Here is a 22,822-nt window from a genome sequence, read left to right as displayed (position 1 = left end):
GTGACGTAGATCGATGGAGACCGCGGCTGAGACTCAAGGAAGACACTCAGTGCTAGTGGTCAGCATAACAGATTTCTGATGTTCAGGCTCCGCAAGCGGTTTCCAGCTCACCCGTCTGTCAATGCCTGAGCAGAGTGTGTTGGCGTAAATAAACCCATCAGATGATGAGTGCACCTAGGATGTGCAATTGATGACTAGCAAACGGACAGTACTGTGGGAGCTACCCTACCCTACAGTGCAACATGATCGTGTAAGCAATACAATAGTTGAAAGACAGAGCAGCATTGCCATCAAGCTGCTGTAATGCTCTGCAAGCCTTTCTGCAGCTGGGGATTGTACTAAACCGCGTAGCGGTCGCAGTGCCGGTTAGCGGAGATGCACAAGGGACCTTCATGTATACTATACACTGTACTGGTGCAAGGGTGTTGGAAGGCCAAGTCACTACCAACAAGCATAGTTGGGAGAATGTGTATTTAGTATGAGTTGTGCGTGTGGCTCTGTGTTAGTATGCATAGGTCATTGTTTTGCCATGATTGGTGGCTACCACGGGGCCGGTAGCATGATCAAAGCGCACAGTGTACTACTAATGTGTGCTTGTGGTACTAGTCACTATTGCCTGGCCAGGGACACCGCGGACAGCTGCATTAGCCGAGGAGAACGAGCTATGGCAGTGACTCAACTAGAGCTAATCTCAATATTTGTCTTGCGATAGGACAGCCTGAAGTGCAGCGTGCCACTATTGCAGTATGTTCTGCGTGATCAGCCCTGAGTGATTGTGCGAATGTGTGTGGATATCTCTGTCACTGTAGCGGCGTCCAACTTGTTCTGTTCGCCAAAGCGGCGGTGTTCGCTTGCAGAATTTCAGAGGTAGAAGCTGTGGATTAGTGCCTAGTAGTGATGCTGAGGCGGACACCAAGCCAGGGTGCTGTCGATAGCTGGTGTAAACTACTCGGCCTACTAAGATGATCATACCAGATAACGACTTGCCCTTGTTCATAATAGTACCTCTCTCTCTCTGCCTGTACATCATGAGGCATACGTGCACTCAGACCTTCCAACGTGCCAATACTCACTGCTGCTACACAGTGCGAGCTGACTGAAGGAAGACAGGGCCCTGCACCGCTGCCTGGCTGCTCTACAGCCGCCGCTGAATATTTGAAGGGGCATCCACTTGCAGCGTCTTAAAATATCTCTCACCATGAAAGAGGTTTTAGTTTTGTTATTGCTCACTGCAGGCGTGCTCTGCCTTAGTCGGAGCGAAGCAAGATTGCGGGAAGGGAGCAGGCGCACCTTTCAAGTGCTTTCAGATCTTTGTGGTTTACGTGTGGTGTTAGGTGAAATCCCTCTTGCAGAGCATTCCACGATTGTTTCTTGTCCGTCTTCATCGTGGAGAATACCGTGTAGTCAGTCTGTGTGTGCTCGTCTGAATCGGTAGTAATTGAATAGTATTCACGGGTGCTAACGTTATCCAATGATGGAGTGCACTAGTCAACAGCAAAGTGCTGATAGTAGCTGTAGAGCTCTCGTGTCGTCCAGTATTGACGCCAGCACGGGTGGTAAAATAGAACGTCAGCTGTTCATCCCCTTTCTCGAGAAGCTGCTGGACAGTGACGACATTGACGGTCTAGAGTGGATCTGCAAGGACAAGCGCATATTCCGCATGCCCTGGAAACACATGAAACGCCACGACTATGACCTGGAGCGCGACTCCATGCTCTTCAAAGCGTGGGCCGTCAACTCTGGCAAATTCAAGGAGACCGAACAGGATCCGAGTCGATGGAAGATCAACTTTCGCAGCGCCCTGAACACTATGAAACACGTACTGGTGGAAGAGGAGAGTAGTGATGAGGACTGTCGTGTATTCCGCATCCTGGAGTCGACATCCACCCAGCAGAGGAAGCGGCGCGCGGGCGATGCATTCGCAATGGATTCTCCGTATTCGGTGCAAGCATCAGGGTATGCTAGTCCATCACCTGCCAAGCATTATCCGATGAAAGCCGAGACGGACGACAGACGAGTTGGTGAGTTGATGATCATTACTGGATGTTAACGTCTCTTTCTGCATACTTCCACAATGACATGGGGCGCAGTGTAGGAACATAACCTGTCTCTCTCTCTCTCTCTCTCTCTCTCTCTCTCTCTCTCTCTCTCTCTCTCTCTCTCTCTCTCTCTCTCTCTCTCTCTCTCTCTTCTCTCTCTCTCTCTCTCTCTCTCTCGCTCTCGCTCTCTCTCTCTCTCTCTCTCTCTCTCTCTCTCTCTCTCTCTCTCTCTCTCTCTCTCTCTCTCTCTCTCTCTCTCTCTCTCTCTCTCTCTCTATCTCTCTCTCTCTCTCTATCTCTCTCTCAGTGTATATGCACAGGACAACATACACCTTTGTAAGTTGATCTGGTTTTGCGGGGCATATCGTCGAGGTAATGTTGCGCGTTTAGTCAAATTAGTGTTCGAATATTCACAGCCGCCGCAACGTCAAGTAGTGATTTGCATAGACTCGGAACGCCTGTGCACTCCGCGAGGAATGATTTGTCTTCGGTCCACTGACAAATTGAGCGGGGCCATGAGAAAGCGACCTTACAGCGAACCGGTCTGTGTCACGCTGAAGCGACTTTCATGACATTCAGAAATTCAGCGTTCAGATCAAGGCTGTTACGGGTGAACGGTGTGAATTATGTAAGTCGTTCCAGGACTAATACACTTTCCTAGTGTTCCACTGGAACATGCATCGTGTGATCGTTGCGGATTCTCAAGAGTTTGTATATTCATCTTCACGGGAGTAATGTGTGGGTTCGTATTCAAGGTTAACATTTCATGCAGCTGAAGCTTGTATCGAGACGTTGCCAGCAGGCAAAGGAAGGTGCCAGAGGTGGAAGCATGTAGTTTACCTCAGTATTGAGTGACTTTAAAAAGTGAAGAATTACAACGCGGGTACACATTGGGACAAGCCAGCCGAGAAGCGCAGAAAACGTGATGCAGGATGCTAGAAAAAAATGGTGACCACGCAAATGTAATACAATCCAGTAGTGTCCTCCAGCGGATGTAGCTTTCTAGGTGGGGTGGGGAAAATATGCGCCGACAACAACAAGCCCCCTGCTTTTGCGTGTGAACAGTTGAAAAAGGCCTTATGTCAACTTGTACAGACACCTGTTCTAGCACAAGTATTGGTGTAGTCGTTGTGTTGAAGTCTTCTAGGAGGCCCATAGCCACGACGAACGGGGAAAACCCAATAGAGCATGATATCCAGAACACGGAGATACGAGCTAGGGAGGAACTTCCGCCACTGTACAAGCTGACAGCGGTATGGGTTTGTTCAGGTACGGATAGCGTGTAGTGCATGTGGTCTGCTGTATATAATGTATTATGGCTACTCCACACCAAGCTCTTACCGACAGGGTGAACAGTTGTCGGGAGTTCGAAGTGGAGTTTCTCTTTCAAGATGATGTTCTGCTATTGATATGAACAGTGAAGCTATTCACAAGAAGGGCTGCAACTTCCGTCTATGAACGAGCACACACTCTCTGACTCAGTACAGACCGCGCACAGACTAATCAGAAAGCAAACTGCGCGACCGGTCAGCTTTCACTTTTAACAAGCCACCATTAGCATTGGGGAACAGATCTGTACGAGCGTGGTCTCAGCTTGCCCATGTGCGTTTGTGTGCGCGAGGCTGTACTTCGAAGTACGTCTATGCGTCTGTGAGATAACAAAGAACACCGAACGCACACCTGACGTGTAAACGACTAGTAGCTGTAGCTATAACGTACTATTTCCACTGAGCAGCAGTGACCTACATCACTGGTGTTATCCCACATGAACGCCACTAGCACTAGCTAACATCATACTATTCATAGTAATGGTGGTAGTTGTACGTGATGTGGCATCTACTCTGCTTATCATTAGTATGTCCGTCCTTCCTGCTCACATTGCCAGCATGGCTAACCTTCACCTGGGCGACACGCTACTCTGGGCTTACATTCATGCTGCATAGCTAATGTCACTGTGTGTGTGTGATAGCGCACTTCCCTACACGTGACTGCTGCAGTGCGGTTGAAGGTGAAGACTGACGGACGTGAAGGTCAGCACTAACGTTTAGCAGAGGGTTTCAGCTTCAGTCGCACTTTCACCAAGATAGCTGGCAGCACTATCGGTCCTGTGTGCCGCTGCCTTTGGACTTCCGACACTTGTGTAGGCCATCGCCCTTGCGGCTGTCACATACACACAATCTGAAAGTCAGTCTGAGCGTGTATAAAGGTGGACTGGAGATACCATGATGTACGGTGTCTCCAGGTAGTGTTGGTAATGCAGACAGTCACCAATCAGGCAATGACTATGTAACACGTTAGTGAAAACGTGATTTCAGCGTACGATTCAGAATATCTATCATAGTTTTCTTAGGCGGTGTTAACACGTTAGTTGTCCATATTTCGTATTCACCAGACGCGTGGCCGTGGGGATGGGTTCTTCACCAAGCCGTCACGACGCCCACGCAAGCAAGACTTGCCCACCATAAACGCGAATACTGCATAGGTTCTCAGCTACAGCGCTAGAGGCGAGTACATGTATTATCTTGAGACTGCCATAATCCGTAGACATACCATCGATCTATGGAGCCGTATGATACTGACTACACACACAGAAGCGCAGGAGAAACCGGCGGACAGAGCCATCGACCAGCCACCGCCTGCTCGCACGATGGCCGCCGTTTATCTCCGAGCAGCCTTCACCGGCTAGCTTTGCATTGTGTGCATACTTGACATGGTGAATACTGCATGCAGTACTCTTGGAGTCTTGCTGACCTGCCGACCACACATCGCTACTTGTGTTGCTGGATAAGACTGTGCATGTACCACTGGAATGTTTGCTGGTGAAATCGCTAGCAAGGTTCGGCGCTAAAACCGGTCGCTTGCTCAGACCCGCTGCCGTTAAGGGTCGTTGTAGTTTCAGTGGCATTCCCGAATTCCCTAGCTAGGTCAGCGCCTGGGCCTGGGTATCAACACAAATACGTGATATGGACTGCGGAGATAAAGCCATTGCTGGCAGGTACTGGCCACTATGCAGGAATCTGTACCGATTGCGTGGAGGTATGCAGGCGGCGGTGCGGTGGCCTTGGCAAGGAAGTTTAGATATACTGGAAGGCGTTTACTGCTCCAGGGTTGTCTCTACCCATCCGCTTATGCGCGTATTTATACCAAATAACACTAACAGTATAATTATTTGGTGTGCTGTTGAAACTCGAACATCCAGCATGCACTGTACTCTCTACTGTAGTAACCGCTTTACCACTGCACAGTAGTGACGTCATACGCACAAAGAAAATACTGTATTTCAGTCAGTGAGTCACATGGGTTTGTTGTCCGCTGCTATGAAAGGACTATCAACTAAAATAGTAAAAACACACTTCACCTGAGCTGTCTGTATCCGGCCTGCACCTGACCTGGGCTACACATAAGCTGACACTCAACAGTTTCACTGTCTTTGTCTGTGACCCTGTATGGAGTATTAATAGCCAAGCACACAGCTAGGCCGATCGATGGATGCACAGACGTGATAGACGTGACACTGATACTAGTGATAGTGTAACGTTGGAAATAATGGACTGGGCATGGGTAGCTCGTGCACGTAGTCATCACCAAGGCATTGGACGAGTTGAAGGGGCGTGGTGCGCCAACATGAAACTAGCAAGCAAGATGGAAGTGAAAGCACTCCAAGGACGGTGTAGTATCAGACAGCGCATCGCTACTGACGTCACAAGTTCATAACGCATTGCGGATCTGTATGTACATGTGTGGGCACGTATCGATGACGTATGGCATGTTTGACGAAAACCTTACTATCCACACGCACACATGTGATTCCCTTACCGTCGGTTCAACACCGGGTCCTTATGATGACGTTGCTCTCTACTCTAGACCCCATGCGCGCTGATGCTGATGCTGATGCTGATGCTGATGTCCTTAGTTAGACGGTAGTAGTGGCCACTGGGCCTCATGGAGTAGCCTAGATTCATGGCTAAGCGATGATTTAGACATTGTCCAGTTTCGTCCCAATCCTGGAACCAATTTGGACCAACGTTTCTAATGGCAGCAATGGAGCCGCAGTCGGTTTACTATGTCTGTGTTCAATACTCGAACCTCATTCGCTTCGTTATCATTGGATCTGTTCAGTCGGTTTAGCTTGCTAATTCAAACTAACACAACCGACCAAAGCAAAAGGTTCGTGTAAGTACTGATCCCAACACTACAGTGTTAGTGGCCACCTCTGTAAGCATGCTGTCACCTGTCAGCTGTATTCCGTTGTATAACTTGTCGATCACCGGTATTCTTCACTTCTGCGGGGAACTATGCAACGAGAAGGTCTCCAGTCCATTTACAGTCAGTGCAGTGGTCGTAGCGGTACATTAGCTATTCATTACCACCGATAATGATTGCTGCTTATCATCCCCGTGTCACCTCGCATTGTGGCCCAGTGCGGGCTCACCAGTTAGATATTTAGCGCCCAAAGCGGTCTGCAGTGTTGTGTTCTCAACTACGTTTTCCGTTCAAGTCGATGCTGTGCAGGCATGCACCTTGCCACCATGGAGCCAATAATTGAATGTACTCTCCTTCGATATCTGGGTTCGAGGATTCGTAAGAGCTCCGTAGAAAGCCCCGCAATGGCCATAATCATGGTCTGCCTCTTCTTTCGCCAGCTGCACGATCCAACAGTTGAGCTGAGCGAAATAGGATTCGCCTCGTGGACTCCAAGCATTTCGTAGTGGAGTCCAAAAGGTCCTCAACTTTCGTGTTTCGTGTTGATAGTTTGTCACAATGTAGATCTACCTCTGCTTTATCGGTTTCCACGTCTAAAAGAAGTGACTTTCTCCACGGGCTAGACTGACATTGCGTTGGCCCGCACGGGGAGTAGTAACGTTACGTGTGTATATGTAGATCTACTGCATTTCCAAGTGGCGGATGGTCCCTACAACTCGCCGGTTACCCAGGCTAGGCTAGGCCAGGCCGCCTGTGAACCATCGGTCCATCGGGGTCAAGGGTGCAACACGTCGTTTCACCTCCGCTAGCATCCGCACACGTACACGTACTGATGTAGATCTACAATCATGTAGTCAATCGACTCACGCATGTGTGCTAGTATGGTCCTAGCCTCCTATCCTAGTCCTAGTCCTAGGTTATGGTCATGCTTTTCCGTTTGAGACATGGCGAAGTCGCCAAGGCTGCAACCGTTCCCAACAGCAACACTCAACACTACAAATAGTTTGCAAAACAACAAAACCTCCTCTATGCATATATGCCAGCTATGATCAAGACAGACCAGTATTTTAGTAGCAAAATATATACCAGCTGGGAGCATAATTTCCTCACACTCATACAGTCTCTTGCTATGAAGTAGGATCCATAACTGGGCATAAGGTATACTCAGTCTGGCTGCAGACTGTCAGTGAGTGGTTAGGTTTAGTTGGTTCCTATCACCTACCCGAGTTAGAGACAGGGCAGTGTATTGGAGCGCCGCGGTGCGCGGATGTCTGGAGGCGACTAGTATTTTCAGTAAATGCTAGCACCTTAGCTTGTAGTCGTTTCACGGGGATGGATGGAATGAGGCAAATAGGCCACGAGTGCATACCAGTAAATTATTCTAGATATCGGATTGTCAGTGTCGAGCTGCTACACTGTATTTCCTGGACTTTCATCGTAAGTGATTAGTAATCATTAGTTACTTTCACATGCCCAGTATCATGTGTACTCAGGCTTGTGTTCAAGTAACAGTTCTTGTCATCTCTAACCTTGTTCACAATCTGGACAAACCTCTGGTGCGAGCTTGCAAGCACCCACCTCTGTCAAGTGTATCATGTAATATTTTGTAAGGATGGTGTTCTCATGTTCTCCCACTGATCTACCTCTATTCCCTGTGTACAGCCATTCCTGCTCAGTTCCAAGGCGTCCAACAGTATCCATGGCAACCCACTCAATATGTCTACCCACCGGGATCGGTTGCCATGGCACCACCGGCACAGTTCACCTACTACACCACCGCCACCGCTGCCCCTGCGGCCGTGGACGGTCATCACGGTGCCACGACAACGTACTATGTACCCAATCAGAACGCAGCACCCCCGCCGACGTCCGTGATCCACACACCTGCACAGCCACAGCAGGTCATGGCGGCACCAGCCATGGCTCATCACTATGGCAACCAACAGGCTATGACTCACTACACAGCACCAGCCCAGTACATGCATGCACCGCAGGCAGTAGCGGGCGCAGGTGTAGCTAATGCTGCTGGTACCGTGGTACTCCAAACCAATAGCACAGCACAGAACTCGGGAAATCTACATCAAGTTGCTGTGCCTGCGCCTATGCACATGAATCACACTGCTCATCCTTCTAACGCCGGTGTAGGTCATGCAGGAAACTCCGGTGTTGTTGGTGGTCAAGCAATGGCAGCCGTGAACCATGAACATGCTGTAAGTCAATACATAAGCCACGTGACTCCGTTATCATTACCTTTGCCAGGTTCATTATCAACTAGGGTGGTCTACTGCCTGAAGAGTGCTCGTTGCCCGTCGTTTAAGGCAGAGCTTTCCACAGACTAGTAGTTAGCAGAGAGAAAGATAGAAGCTACATTCGTATGTTGCAACTCAGAGTTTTTAATTTAAAAATGTTATTTATAATCATAATGCCAAGCTAGATACAGTAACTTATGTTAGTCATGTATCGACATGGTATGAAAAAATCTCAGTATTATGCTGTGCTACTATCCTGATCAAGTATATAATGATATTAATCTGATAGATTGTTCTTATGCCCTTTTATGATCAGGCGCATATGCTCAGCCCGCAGAGCTTGAAGACAAACAATAGCTGTGAGTCGTTACGCTCAGCCCAGTCCATGATGTTGCCAGTCACAGGCATCATGACAGCCATCGCAACGTCATCTGCAACCAGCTTGGGAGCCGAGGACAGCCACAGCATCAGCAGAGACTTTGAGCAAGACACGACGTCACAACAGCAGCAGCTGCTGCAACACCAACAACAGCAGCAAAATCAAACATCACGTGTTCCGGACAATCACGACGTCAATGGTACGCTCTTCTTTTCCTCCACTTGCAGCTGCTATCTTTCCATATAGAAACTAAAAAGTGAGACCTTCTAGCTTCAAACACATACCAGCGTGTGAGGAAGGAGCCGTTGTTTGGAGGGGGGAGAAAAAGCCCCCCCCCTTCCACACACATACACACACACAATGGTTCAGGGTGCTCTTGTCCTTGAACACTACATGCATAACATCACATCCCTAGAGAAGTAGACTAGGTGGAAGTACATTGCACAAGGGTTCCTACTTCCTAGCCTCTTTCCATTATATATATTTGTAGTGAATGTCCTCCAGTATTCTTGTACTGCCTGCATTTTTGACCATCTCTATGCAGACTCTCAGAAGTGCAGTTCCAAGCATCGTACCAGCAGAGACAAGAAGCAACATGTCAGCATGGGCGGGCGTACTCACTCGAATGCTTCACATCGCAAGTCAAAAGACAGGTTCTTTGCAGCCAACAGCAATAACGACTTAGCCAGCGCATCATCGACCTCCAAAGGGAAATCTCCCAGTAAGCGCAGCCACTTGAAGCTGGAATCGCCCATGGAGGAAGAGAGTCGTGATGATGAGGTCATCGTTGATGTTGTGTCTAGTCCGATGGATGAAGCTCCCAGTGATCATGGTGACATGGCGGATCATGAGAAAGAACACACATCACCTGGAGATACAGGCGAAGAGAGGTGAGTCCTGGTGTGATCTTATTAGGATGAGGTCATGTGACACGTACACTAGCACTATCTAATCATGACATCATCATGATGTAATGACTTTTGGAAAAGTTCTGTTGTCCTCACCAGAGCAAGTGAGGGATCGGCTGGGGAAGGGCTTATCAATATGCACTATACAAATCATAGTACATGCTTTTATGGTCCAATTGAGAGACCCCCGCCACCTCCCCCCCCCCCCCCCCCCCGCCACACACACACACACACACTCACCAGGTGGACAAGTGTGTGTGTGTGTGTTTGCGCACGCGTGTGTGTGTTTCGAACCTGCTTATCCGAGCTAATTATCGAGCGCTCACAGTGTCTGACTTAAGAATCGTTCTATCAACTATCATGACTTACTATTGGCGTGTGTCTCATGTTCCCTCCAGTCCCAGTACTGAATCTGACCAGACTAGCAGTGCGGATGACCCCCAGGAGACTCAGACAGCTGCTCAGCAAGACAAGGAGAAAGAAATCCACGGGATTCAGTGTCAAGTCGAGGACGGCAAGAGGTGTGTAGCAGGATATTCTCAGAACTACCTCCGTTCCCTGATCCGAGGGCTGCACGGTCGCGAACTCATTTGCATAATGCTGGAGAGAAATCGAAAGATTCCGCACGTTGGTGCTACTGATGTCAAAACTTCATCGTGATTTGTTTGGTTTATGAATCTAGGACTACCCGATGAGACCCAGCTTGTGGCCACATGTAGTTGTTTGGAAAGTAATGCCTTTCACATCACACCTGAATCACACCTGTTTCTGTTTGTTTTCAGTCTTAGCAAATGGCTGTAAGCACTAGGTCCAAGATCCAGATTTTAACTTGTAACGCCTCAGAAACTATACATGAGTTTGAGGGGGTTTCGAAATCAATTCATTGTTTCCTGTTTCCGTCTGATGTCCTTATGCAGACAACTTGAGCAACTTGAAGGCAGTCTTGCCGAGCGAAACGCAAGAATCGTCCAAATGGAGTTGCAGCGCGAGCAGCTCAATGTCTGCCTGCATCGCGAGTGGCTGATTGTCAAGGATCTAGTTTCCATGGTGACGGCACACAAGACGCAAATGGAACAGTTGACGGTGAAGCTGAGTCAGTTACGGAACCCCTCAGCCCCGAACCCCATCCCCAACCACCCGGTCACAGCAACAACAGCAGCAGCCACTCCTGAAGCCAGCAGCAGAGTAAGCCTGGATGCGCCAGTGGCCAAGAAACGCCGCCAGCCCAGCAGTAAGAGAAAAAGCAAATCAGCACGCACTGGTAACTGACGACACTACCTTTACACATATTCAATAGTCGAGGGAGTTGAACTTATACACATGTAAAGAAATACTAAAATAATGCTGAACAACTCTATCCCTGGACATAAGTACTTAACTTATAACTTATTTTTTAAACTAATCTTGCTGATAACCTAAACCAGAGATATAAGTCATTGACATCTTCACATTTGCTGATATATCGGTAGTAATATTATTACTTGAAGTACTCTTATTGCAGGCAAGGAGATACATGTATGTAAGCTAAAGTACAAGTACTAACAATGCCATGCCGAGCTGAGATGAAGAGATCTGATAAACATACTGATAACCATACTGATAATCATACTGATAATCATACAAGTAACTTACTCTTTTCACACAACAATCTAATGCTGGATACTCTATACTCTATACTATAATATACCCTATCTCTTTCCCGTTAATCATGCTTGTGAACGGCAAAACCTCTCAGATGTCGGGGAGAATATAAACGTGAACAGCCACTATCAGTATTGAAACTTTGGGGTGCAATGTTTTAGGCATTATGCCGCTGAGGCGCGAGTGTTAACAGGCAGGCTCATAACGTTTTGATCATGTGATGAGCAACGTACTGATGAGAGTAACCATGGATAAATCTACGCAGACAGAAGAACGAGCAGTTGTGGTTTCGTAACTCCGAGTTTCACGAACTTAATCAATCATCAGACGAAAATTGGCTGCTCATTTTTCTGTCTGCGTATACCGCTCTTTGCCTTCGGCAAGTTGAGCCCTCTACGGACGGTGGATGAACTTCACATCATGGATAAATCTATAATTTGTGAACACTGCACAACAGTGGGATCCCAGGCGCGTACGCAGGGGGGGGGGTCCCGTTGCCCGGAAACCCCCCAAATGTTCCAAACGGGCAACGTTTTTGGGCATATTTGGTAGGGCGCACGATCGATCTGGCAAGAATGCAAAACTTCAACAGATCGTAGCTCTCAAATCTCGCTCAAATCCAACGATCTAAATATCCAGGTCAAATAAAAAACTCTCAGCTGTCGGTTGAAACAATTTGCGACGCGCTGCGAGCAATGTCTCTCGAGATAAATCGTTCGTGAGTTGAGCCGGCCGCGATCTCGCAATTTCAAAAGCGCGCAGTGCGACTCGAGTATCGAGAATTTGAGACTTTTTGTCACGCGTACGCGGACTTACTCAAAATTGCAGGGGCTTCACTTGTGATATTTTCAAGAGTACACAGCAAAAAATCGAAATTCTGCGATCAAGAAAAACGAAATCGCTGGATCCATGGAGCAGGACGCGTTCGGACCTTTGGCCCAGTTTGGGGCATTGTTTCGCACCGTCGCTGCACTCTACCGCTTTAAGCCTATAGCATGATAGCGCTGGATATGTACATGGTTGTACTGTGTCCTGGCTATCATGGTCGACCTCATTCTCTCCAGGGTACCCTTCCACTTCCAGGAAGCCAAAGATAATGAAGAAGATTGAGTGAGTAGAACTGAAGTTATGACCCAAAGAACACGAAAAATGCTTAGTTTTGAAAATTTTCTAGGGCTCTTTAGAAATACAAATACGAAATACAAAGGGTTAAAACAAGTCATTGTTTGCGATTCGGTTGGAAACCCCCTAGAGGTGACCCTGCGTACGCGCCTGGATCCCCTGCTGTACTATGCAATATGCGCTACCTCCGCAGTAGTAAGCACTCTCCGTGCACTGGGTGCATATGATCCTCCAGTAATTTGTGAACATTATGAAGTATTACGAAGTAATAACGCAGCTTGTATGGCATATTGAATTATTGTGTAACCTACCGAACTGCGATCAAAGTTGACATAACATCTGCCTCAGCAGATCAGGCGACAGCTAACTGATAAATGTACTCAGCATGGCTCCAGAGTGAGCCGTGTGAGCTATTATTAGTACTGCATATGGATGGTATCAAGAGTAAATAAGCTCCCAAGAGTGTGCAACTCTGCATGCACGGTCTCCGACGGCGAAAACTCACATCGCGTGTTCCCAGTACGATTTGTACAAGTACGTGCAACGAATGCTAGCATGCACGCAGCTCCGAATATCGGCCATGATTATGCTGATGGCTCGCATAAGCTGAGTGGAGTTTTGTCAGGGAGTGCTATTTTTTCAACTCCACTGGTCGCTAAAACGTGCTGGGAACGTACAACGGGAACACTACAACACGTGACGTGAGTTTTCGCTGTCAGCGATCTCATAGAAAGGGTATCCAGGGTTGCACACTCTTGGGAGCTTACATGTATATACTCTTGCAGGTCCGGAAGCAGCTCCCACGCAGCGATGCGGCGAAGTGCCCTGTTGAATGACCCCAGACATTTTTTAGGAATTTAGAAGGCAAATGCTGCAGTCTGGGCGCATTTCGGTGCATCTCCTAGCCCCTGGGTACAACTAACTTGCAAGTCTGCATCTATGATAGTTCACCATGGTTCATGTACGTAGAATGTTCCTGATTATTATTATTATTATTTATTGCAACATCTCAAGACTCGGCGGAAACACCGGCCAATATTACGAGAGTGGGTGATTGCCAACCACGGCGATAAATAGAAATAAGGGGAGGGAAAAAGAAAGAGTAGCAAAACGAACAGCAACAACAACTCCGTAAAGAAAGATAATGTCAAATAAAAACAGTGAAAAACACAGAGACGCAAAGGACATGTGGATAATGAGCTATGCATGTCGTAGTAAATAAGGGGCGGCACGGATCTTAAACAGGCGGAGTGAGGTCAGGTCCTTAACTTCTCTGGGTAGAGTGAGCCAAACAGAATTAGCAATAAAGAGAGGGGAGCGCAAAAGAGTGGATGAGTTACACTTAGGGAGTAAGAGCGAGTTTCTAGTTCTTAGAGAAGAGAACCAATTAAAACACATGAGATGAGGTGGGCACAACTCAAGCTTAATAGAATGGACAAGAGAAGCCAGGTGTGCACTGCGTCCATGTGATAACGGGGTTGTGTGAGCGATTTTATAAAGGGCGGATGATGAGAGCATGCGGGGTTGACGGAGGAGAATTTTAAGGATTTTGTTGTGATGTATTTCAAGCTTTGCAGCAGCGGAAGAGGATAACCCAACCCAAGACGTATCTGCATAATGAAATATTGGGCGAAAGTAGGCTAAATAAAAAAGAAGCTTGCAAGAAAGTGGGAGGTAGGAGCAGTGGGGGGAGAGAATTCCTAAGGATTTACTTGATTTTTTACAGATATATTCGATGTGAGGTACCCAAGAGAGTGCAGAGTCAATCACAATGCCAAGGTGTTTGTGAGAAGACACTATGTCAATTGGATTTGGAAAGTTGGCATGGATGAGGGTTGTGAACTCCGGCTGGGGCGGGAAGAGCATGATCTTTGTTTTTGATAGATTTGGGGACAACCTCCAGGACGACATCCAGGAAAGAACTTCCTGAATGCCAGCACGCAAGTTGTTTTTCAGGCCAGTGAGGGAAGCTGATGAGGTGAGAAGGGTCGTGTCGTCAGCAAACAGAGACGTTCCAGGGAAGACTGCAGGTAAGTCGTTTACGTAAATTATAAATAGTAGGGGACCAAGAATTGATCCTTGAGGAACGCCCGACAATACTGGCTCTGCAGCCGAGGATGTGCCAAGCACAGTTACGTACTGATAACGCCCAGAGAGATAAGATTTCAGCCAGGAGAGTGGTTGTTTGCGTACCCTGAATGCATGCTCGAGCTTTGCCAAAAGTCCTCGATGCCAGACGGTATCAAAAGCCTTGGCCAAGTCAAAGAAGCAAATGCCAGCAAGCGCTCTGTTATCCCTATGCTGGCACACCTGCTGCACGATGCGGGTCAGTTGAAGAGAGGTGGAGTCGCCTTTACGAAACCCAGATTGTGCGGGACTCAGAAACGGCGAAACATGTCTGTATAAGTGGTCATAAAAGATGCGTTCACATACTTTGGACACGCAGGGAAGAAGAGAGATAGGGCGGTAGTTTGCAGGTTCGTGGCGGGAACCTTTCTTGAATACAGGTATGACTTTCGCTGTTTTCCATGCGGAAGGGAATATGCCCGTGGTAAATGACATGTTGAAAATATGGCACAAAGGGAATGCTATGGATGGTGCCAGGGCCTTGAGGACCCGGTTGGGGATGCCGTCAGGACCAGACGCCTTGCACGTCGGAAGCTTCTTCAGATGACGCCGGACAGTGGCAGTTGTGGTGATGACGGACGTGAAACAAGCTGAGGGCTCCGAGGGGGTGAGAATAGGGGGAATAGAGAGCAACGGGTCATCTGGCCGAGTCACAGAGGCAAACTGGGCGTTTAATGCCGTAGCTTTGGCCAAAGGGTCAGCCGCCTGCTGAGTCCCTGTTGTGAGTGACGGAATTTCCCGTGATACGTTTCGAATTCTTGCTTGTCTCACAAACTGGTGAAGCGATGGACGGTGTCTACCCTGCAAAGTAGTTTTCACTGAGCGGATATAAGCTCTGTACTTTGTCCGCGTCAGGGTTTTCACTATATTTCGCTGCTGTTGGTATGCTTGTTTGTTTTGTTGTGTTGGGTACTTCCTAAAAATGCTATAGAGATCATATTTCCACTTGATTGCTGTGCGGAGATGGGCATCAACCCAGGGTGGCTGACTGGGCCGTGGGCAGCGGTGAGAATACGGCTGCTTTCCGAATGGCCAGAGGTGCTTCTCAAGGGCACTGTTGAGAATGGAAGAAAAGTGTGAAAGCGCATCATCGACGTTGCTGGCACGCAGGTGCCAGCTCCAGTCAATATCAGAGAGCTCTGCATTCACACTATCCCAGACGGAAGATGGCACGGATTTAAAGTCATATTCCGGCTTTGCAGGAACATTGCTGAAGTGGCTTCGGGGTGCAGCAGCGGGATGTCCGCTTGCAGCAGGTTCCTCACGGTAAACAGCATCAGTAGGCAGTAGGAAATGACTGAGGATCTGTGCGTGGTCAGATGCACCAAGAGGAGCAACAGATGTAACAGAGAGTAGTAGGTGAGGATGATCCGTGAGTACAACGTCAATACACGATGTTGAGCCGTGGGGGGTAAAGTGTGTGGGGAATGTCAGATGACAGGGTAGTCCGTTTTACGACTCCCTGTACAAAATCGTACTTCGAAACTTTTTCTCCCCGATTTTGGACGTTCCACGTGGACCAACTTCTTGGGAAATAATGGTACAGTCGTCCCTCTCTAATCCGGCACTTGTTTATCCAGCACCCTTGCAAACCAGCACACTTTCTGGCAAAACGGATTTTTTCAGTTCATTTTCTACGCTTTAATCCGGCACTTGAATTCCGCCTCTGGCAGCGATTTTCTGCAACAAATCACTCAAACTGAACATAATTTGATTTTCTAATCCAGCAGTTGTACATCGCATACCGTACCAGTGCCAATATCCTATGCCAGTGCATAGGATTTTCCCAAGTGTATGTTATAGACATGGCATGTTACAGACATGCATTCCACAAACGTGTGACAAAGTACTTGGATTGACACAGAAAATCCCTACATTTTGACGTACGACACAAACATGTACGTTACTAGGTGAGCCGGGTTGGAGGGCAGGATTTGATAATCCAGCACCCTTGTTTATCCGGCAGAAAATGCCGTTGCAAAAGGTGCCGGATTAGAGAGGGACGACTGTACCACCATGGCCGTACTGGCCGCACCAGTGGCGTTGGCTCTGTCTTGGTCGTACTTCGAAGTACATGTATGTGCCACTTGATTGTAAGGTCCTGGACACTCAACTGATTACTGTAGAGCGGCTAAATTTTAGCGGGTTAGATTTTTACTAAAAGGTAGCAGGAGCGACTTCGGCTATGGTTTTATTGGAAAGGTATTCACTCCCCACACCGGAACTCGCACTCTTCTCTGGATGGCGGTGGTGAGTCAGTCAAGTGTTAAGTGAAATCGGCGGAAAAGAGCAAGCTCCGGTATGGGGAGTAAACACCTTTCCTAAAAAAACATTGGTGTATTCTCAATCTGGACCAATTTGCGTTGAAATAATTTCAGAGATCAGAGTTTCAAAGAAATAAAAAACAAGATGACCAGGCTAGGATTGTACTGTACATGCATAATTTCGACTGGATGATTGGTGTGGCAAACTTTTAGCGAAAACACTCCTTTTGCCAAAATCGCTAAATATCACCGGCGCTAAAATTAGCCGTTTTGCAATACGATCTCTTTTAAAAACAGAATCTCAACAGGTGCTGTATATCCCTGTGTCCAAGTTCTAGCAATGGAAACTCTTTACACTGGAAGAGAGTGGTCTCACTCTTTACACTGGAAGAGAGCGGTCTCACATCTCTGTCTTTACACTAGAAGAGACGGTCTCACATCTCTGTCTTTACACTGGAAGAGAGCGGTCTCACATCTCTGTCTTTACACTGGAAGAGAGCGGTCTCACATCTCTGTCTTTACACTGGAAGAGAGCGGTCTCACATCTCTGTCTTTACACTGGAAGAGAGCGGTCTTACATCTCTGTCATGAGACTAGATTCGTGTAGAAAGTGATCGTGGCATGTTGATGCCAGTGGGATCAACACGGGCAACACATCATAACAATCATGATGTTGCCCATGTTGATCCCACTGGCATTCACACTGTAAATGATGTAGATTCAGGGGTTGAGTGGAGTTGGAACACGCATGGCTGCCCTTTCTGGTCATGGGATATGTGTAACAACTCTATGCAGCCCTACCCCTCCCCCCCCCCCCCCCGGGATGAATATCACTGTTGGGCCAGCATTTTACTATGACTCAAACCAGTGTGCCATCTGTATAACGGCCTCTTTTTACGGGCAAACAAAACACAATTTGCAATTTATGGAGGAGTAGAACACAATTCAAGTTCTGAAATCAATTGCATGAAAGGAAGAATGTGAAAAGTAAATTGGAACCCTACTCAAATACAGCAAAATTCAATGAAGCAAAAAATGCCTTACACTCTCAGTAGTATAACAGAAAGGAAACACGCTATGAGAAATGACATAATGTACCAAACAATATCATAATACATGTATATCTGTTACACAAGAGAGAGAGTTTGGAAGCTTTGTCACAACTCCGAGTTTCACGTATCTCTACGATCATCAGGCAACGTGTATCTGTTATCTGTATACTCTTCAAGAGTGGAGGGGGGGGGGGGGGGTACCATATCGCAAGCATGGTGAGAGCACGTCGTGCTGTGTAAATTATTATTGCAAAGGAGAACTCTGATGAAAAAATCAGAGACTTCAAAGCCCATAGGGCCTAGGGTTAGGATAGTGATTAGAAGTACATTGTAATAACACGTACAGTACATGTATTGCATAACCATGATCAGTGTACAGTGCGTGTATAGAAAATGGTTTCTTTCTTCAAACTGCAAAGTTTTACCCGTTGTAGTATACATTGTGAAGGGCCTTGTCTCAAGTCAATGTTTATACAGCCATGTACATGTACCGGTACATGTACATGTAGGTCTGCATACATGATTGTGTAGTATCTCTAGCTCTGTAATGGCATTGCACTCATACACCATACGATTGAGATAGTTGCTTGTTGGTTGTGCTTGCGGTGTGTAGCTCAGCCCACACAAAATATTGATAAAACCTGACGTTGGCGCCCTGTTGATCTTGACTATGCACGTAACCATGGTAACGTCGTTACGTCAACCTTTATTTATTTATTTATTCAACATCTTATGGCTTCCGATGGCAGCCAAAACGGGAAGATGTGGGTAGTAGTAGTAGTAGTAGTATTTATTATTTGACTAGGGGAGTCCCAACAGGCATGGCCTTGTTACAGGGAACCCTAGGTGAATCTTTGTGAGGTGAGCAAAAGTACCAGCAGATTGTGCCTGACGACAGTTTGGAGGAAGAGTGTTCCACCGACCTGCCGCCAGAAAAGAAACTGAGCGCAGTCCATACCCAATATGTACAGTAGGTAATACTAAGGCAGCTGTATCCTGGCCACGAGTACGAGCATTTGTGTGCGGGCCAACTGAACGCAGGAGAAACAGTGACTGAAGGAGGAGGCTAGTAATTGATGACAAGCAGCGATAGACCAAAACGTATAGTTTCAAATTAACTCGTTGCTCAAACGAATACAGATGACACCGTTGTAAAACTAATGCAGTTGGGGTCATTCTATCTAAACCAAATGCCTTCTTCATCGCAATATGGCTGACCGTTACAAGCCTGTTATATTGGGAAGTTTTCAAACAGTGCACATACGCATTACTCTGGGTGATAGCCAATCATGGTAAAAGAAGGAGAAGATTATATACATGAAAAGGAAACAGCCGAAAAGCTATATAATGATTAGTTTTTAAAGAAGGGCTGAGGCTTCCTGCAGCTTCATCTGTGAAAAGAATTCGGGTGGACACACCCATTCCCATAGCGCTGCACATCACATCCGAACCAATTCCGTTATTAATTTTTTACAACGTTTCGGCACTTGGCCATCGTCAGGTAATAACGATGAATACCGTGGAAGCCACACAAGAGCAGTATACAGTATACGCAGAGTGTAGCGCCAAAAAAGATGCGAATTATGTCACCTAGTATGCAGAAGGGGGGGGGGGGGACAGAGAGAGAGAAAAGGCGCAACTATCACATCACGGAGGAGAAGCAGCAGAAGGTAGCGCGGATTGTGCTCTGTGAATGGCGTTACGCAGAGTGTAGCGCCAAAAAATAAAATGATGCGAGTTATGTCACCTCTATACAGAGGGGGGGGGGGGGGGGAGAGAAGGTGCAACTGTGCACATCACGCAGAAGAAGGTGACATAATTCGCATCTTTTTTGGCGCTACACTCTGCGTATATACTGCTCTTGTGTGGCTTCCACGGTATTCATTGTTATTACCTGACGATGGCCAAGTGCCGAAACGTTGTAAAAATAACGGAATTGGTTCGGATGTGATGTGCAGCGCTATGGGAATGGGTGTGTCCACCCGAATTCTTTTCACAGATTAGTTTTTACTTGCAAGTATTATTATTATGGTGCACTCAGTCATCAGCAGGCCCTCAGATTCACTTTAAATTCTTTCAATGATGCAGAAGTCTTCACTGAGTCGGGAAGTTGTAGCCATGCACAGTAGCCCTGGAAGAATGGCGATCTTGTGAATTGCGTTGACTTGGCCTTGGGAAGAGACACTTTGTTTCTGGTTGAGCGGCCCGAAACAAACCAGTTATAAGGCTTTATATGTTCAGGAACACAACCCAAGAGCATTCGATGAACCAATATACAGAGGCAAGTTAGTCGACGTTGCTCTAACGGAGTAGTCTGAGCTAATAAGTACAACTCATTGGAGGGAAAGGAAGGTTTCTTCGAGAACAAACTTTTTAGAACTTTCTTATGATGAACTTCAATGGAATCGGATAAGACCTTAGCTAGGCCACACCAGGCCACCAGGCTTGCTAGGCCTTGACGGATTATGCCAGCATAATTTTTCGCATAATTCCTACCAAAATCGAATAATCGCATAATTCGAGGCAAATTGCATACGAATCGCATAAAATTGTAATAATCCGCCTGTTCGCATCAAATTCCATACATCGTACATGTTCTACAAGTACAAGTACAAGTAGATGCACTAGGAATTTGTAGGTTTACGACTCCCTTGATAACATGTCCAGCCCACTACAATCAGTGATGGTCGTAGCTAGGTCGGACGGTGCGTTGATCCCGTTGAACTTTTGCTACTACAGTACAACGCCCTCTACAAAAAAATTCCCCTGTTACTTTGCACAGAACCATTATGCATTAGCAGCATATGTGAGCATAATGCGGCATAATATGATAACTTTTAGCATAAAAATAGCATAATTCTGCATTTTTTTCAGCAATGCGAAAAGCATAATTTCACGAAAATATTAGCATAATCCGTCAAGGCCTAAGGCTTGCAGTCATGATTGTATCATCGTGTCCAAGGACTCGCTTGAAGGAGTTCGAAAGCATTACAGTGCCTTCACCTCTTTTTGTTTTACCCCGGCCCTGGTCCCTTGGTTGGACTTCAGTAATGACAGTCTACTAGGGATCTCCCTCTCTCTTCTTTCTTGTACAGTCAATGTGCTACATGACTGTCCTTTTTTTTTTTTTTTTTTTTTTTTTTTTTTTTTACAAAATACACAACTCACCGGCAGGCACATGGGGCTAGCATGGGGTGAGATGGTGCTGGTGGGGCTTGCCATGCTCAACCGACCAGAGGTCTCGGCATCTTCACATGGCAGGCGTACCAAATTCGGGAGGGAAGCATAAGCATGAGGGGAAAAAAGCACGGGAGAAAATGGAAGATTTAGAACGAAGGAGAGGATCTAATTTTGGAACATAGCAGAAAATAGCAAATAATCAAACAGATAATAGGAGTGAAAGGAGAGTGTCAAATGAAGGGTGCAATAGGGTAGCAGTGGAGATTGGCTACTCAGGATTGGCGACAATTAGGCTTGGGTTGGGAGAAGCAGGAGCGTAATCCCGGAGGAGGCTAGAGGCGTGCTCATGTAGCAGGCGTTAATTAGCGAGTGATGCTGATAACAAAGTCAAACTCCCGGTGCCGGAAGGCGGGCTCACGCCCCTACATGGCTACTGCCCCTTATCTAACCCAAGACGACAATTTTTTAAAGATAATAGCCGACTGGCCAAAATTTAAAACAGAAAGAAAAAGGTAGACAATACTAATAATTATCTTTATTAATTTTCAGGATTACCCAAAGGCTGACGCCTATCGGGGGGGGGGGGGGGGGGGGATCTCCTGTCTGTCACTCCACTACGAATACTACAGTCATCTAGTTTGCAGGCCAGGCAGGTCTTTCACCTCTTCCATCTTGCTTGTCAGCCTTTGCCGTTGCTCAAACGTTTCTCGTGTTCGAATCCTGCAAAAAATAATAGTCTGGGTATGCCATGCGTTTACTGTTCGTCCAAATTTGGTGACATCCGGGGACCGACGGGGCCAGCCAGGTATCCATCGTTGGTTTTTCAACACACTCACCATGTAGGGCAATCCCGCATCCACCATGATTCGGCCATTGCGGTATGTGTGTCTTTGGCAGTGAGGCACACTGCATCTAGCCGTGTATTACAAACATGTGTAATGGCTGCGCTGATTGCATCCTTGTATCTACCACCGCCCAAGCAATGCAAGCAGAGCGTGATGCAGTTCTGACACAACATCCGTATCGCATAAATCAGGTTCCGGGATTTGACTTGAGCGTGAATGCTCCACTCCCTGCTAGCTGGAATCAGGCCCGGCTGCAGAGTGAAAAGACCGGTCTACTGTGGCTGTAGTTGTGTAATGGAGGACGGGGTATTCTTGGCCAGGAATGAAACGATTGCAAGGATCTGTTCCCAAACTGGCCAAAGCCTAACGGTGAAGCGTTTGTGCATGAATACTTCTCCTTTCTTTGCTCAATAGGGCACTTGGGGCAACCTCTCAAGAAGTCGAGAAGCGGTCGTGTCGTCGTAGAGTGCTTCAATCTACTACTACTAGTACTGTAGTAGTAGTAGTACTTGTAGTAGTACTGCAAGTGCAAGACTGGTTCTTCGTTCCACTGACTGTCTGTTCATCAGCTCGTGCTGCGTCTCATGCTCAGCCGGCGCCCCCACTTGCCGCATTTGCATTGGAAACGATCCGAACAAAGCATTGGGTACGGGTTGCGATCGGTGCTGAATGCTGCATCCTCGCGCACGCTTGACGCCTGCGCAAGTCGACTGATTCGTCTAGAAAGCAAACATTCAGCCCATTTTAGGCATACACACGTACATATACATGTACATAAACACGGACGGGTGCATACAACACTGACTGTCTGTG

The 22,822-nt window shown here is 47.2% G+C and overlaps 1 protein-coding gene across 1 annotated transcript; it reads left to right on the top strand.

Moving 5' to 3' along the window:
* Nucleotides 1-542: 542 nt before the first annotated feature.
* LOC135817084 (uncharacterized) lies at nucleotides 543-11,579 on the top strand. Its single transcript, XM_065330199.1, has 6 exons — nucleotides 543-2,021; nucleotides 7,905-8,452; nucleotides 8,808-9,069; nucleotides 9,415-9,760; nucleotides 10,177-10,299; nucleotides 10,696-11,579. Exons 1-6 carry the CDS (start codon nucleotides 1,472-1,474, stop codon nucleotides 11,045-11,047), a joined length of 2,181 nt encoding a protein of 726 aa, XP_065186271.1. The 5' UTR covers nucleotides 543-1,471; the 3' UTR covers nucleotides 11,048-11,579.
* Nucleotides 11,580-22,822: the final 11,243 nt, after the last annotated feature.

Source organism: Sycon ciliatum, chromosome 5, assembly GCF_964019385.1.
Source record: "Sycon ciliatum chromosome 5, ocSycCili1.1, whole genome shotgun sequence".
In the NCBI taxonomy this organism is placed as follows: domain Eukaryota; kingdom Metazoa; phylum Porifera; class Calcarea; order Leucosolenida; family Sycettidae; genus Sycon; species Sycon ciliatum.
The sequence above is the reverse complement of the archived record's forward strand: the minus strand, read 5'-3'. Positions and strand labels throughout refer to the sequence as shown.

Excerpts from the sequence above, each read along its gene's own strand:
- LOC135817084 (XM_065330199.1), top strand. The coding sequence starts at position 1,472 with ATGATGGAGTGCACTAGTCAACAGCAAAGTGCTGATAGTAGCTGTAGA. Across the intron at positions 9,761-10,176 it reads GGAGATACAGGCGAAGAGAG|TCCCAGTACTGAATCTGACC; the intron begins GTGAGTCCTGGT and ends TGTTCCCTCCAG. Across the intron at positions 10,300-10,695 it reads CAAGTCGAGGACGGCAAGAG|ACAACTTGAGCAACTTGAAG; the intron begins GTGTGTAGCAGG and ends GTCCTTATGCAG.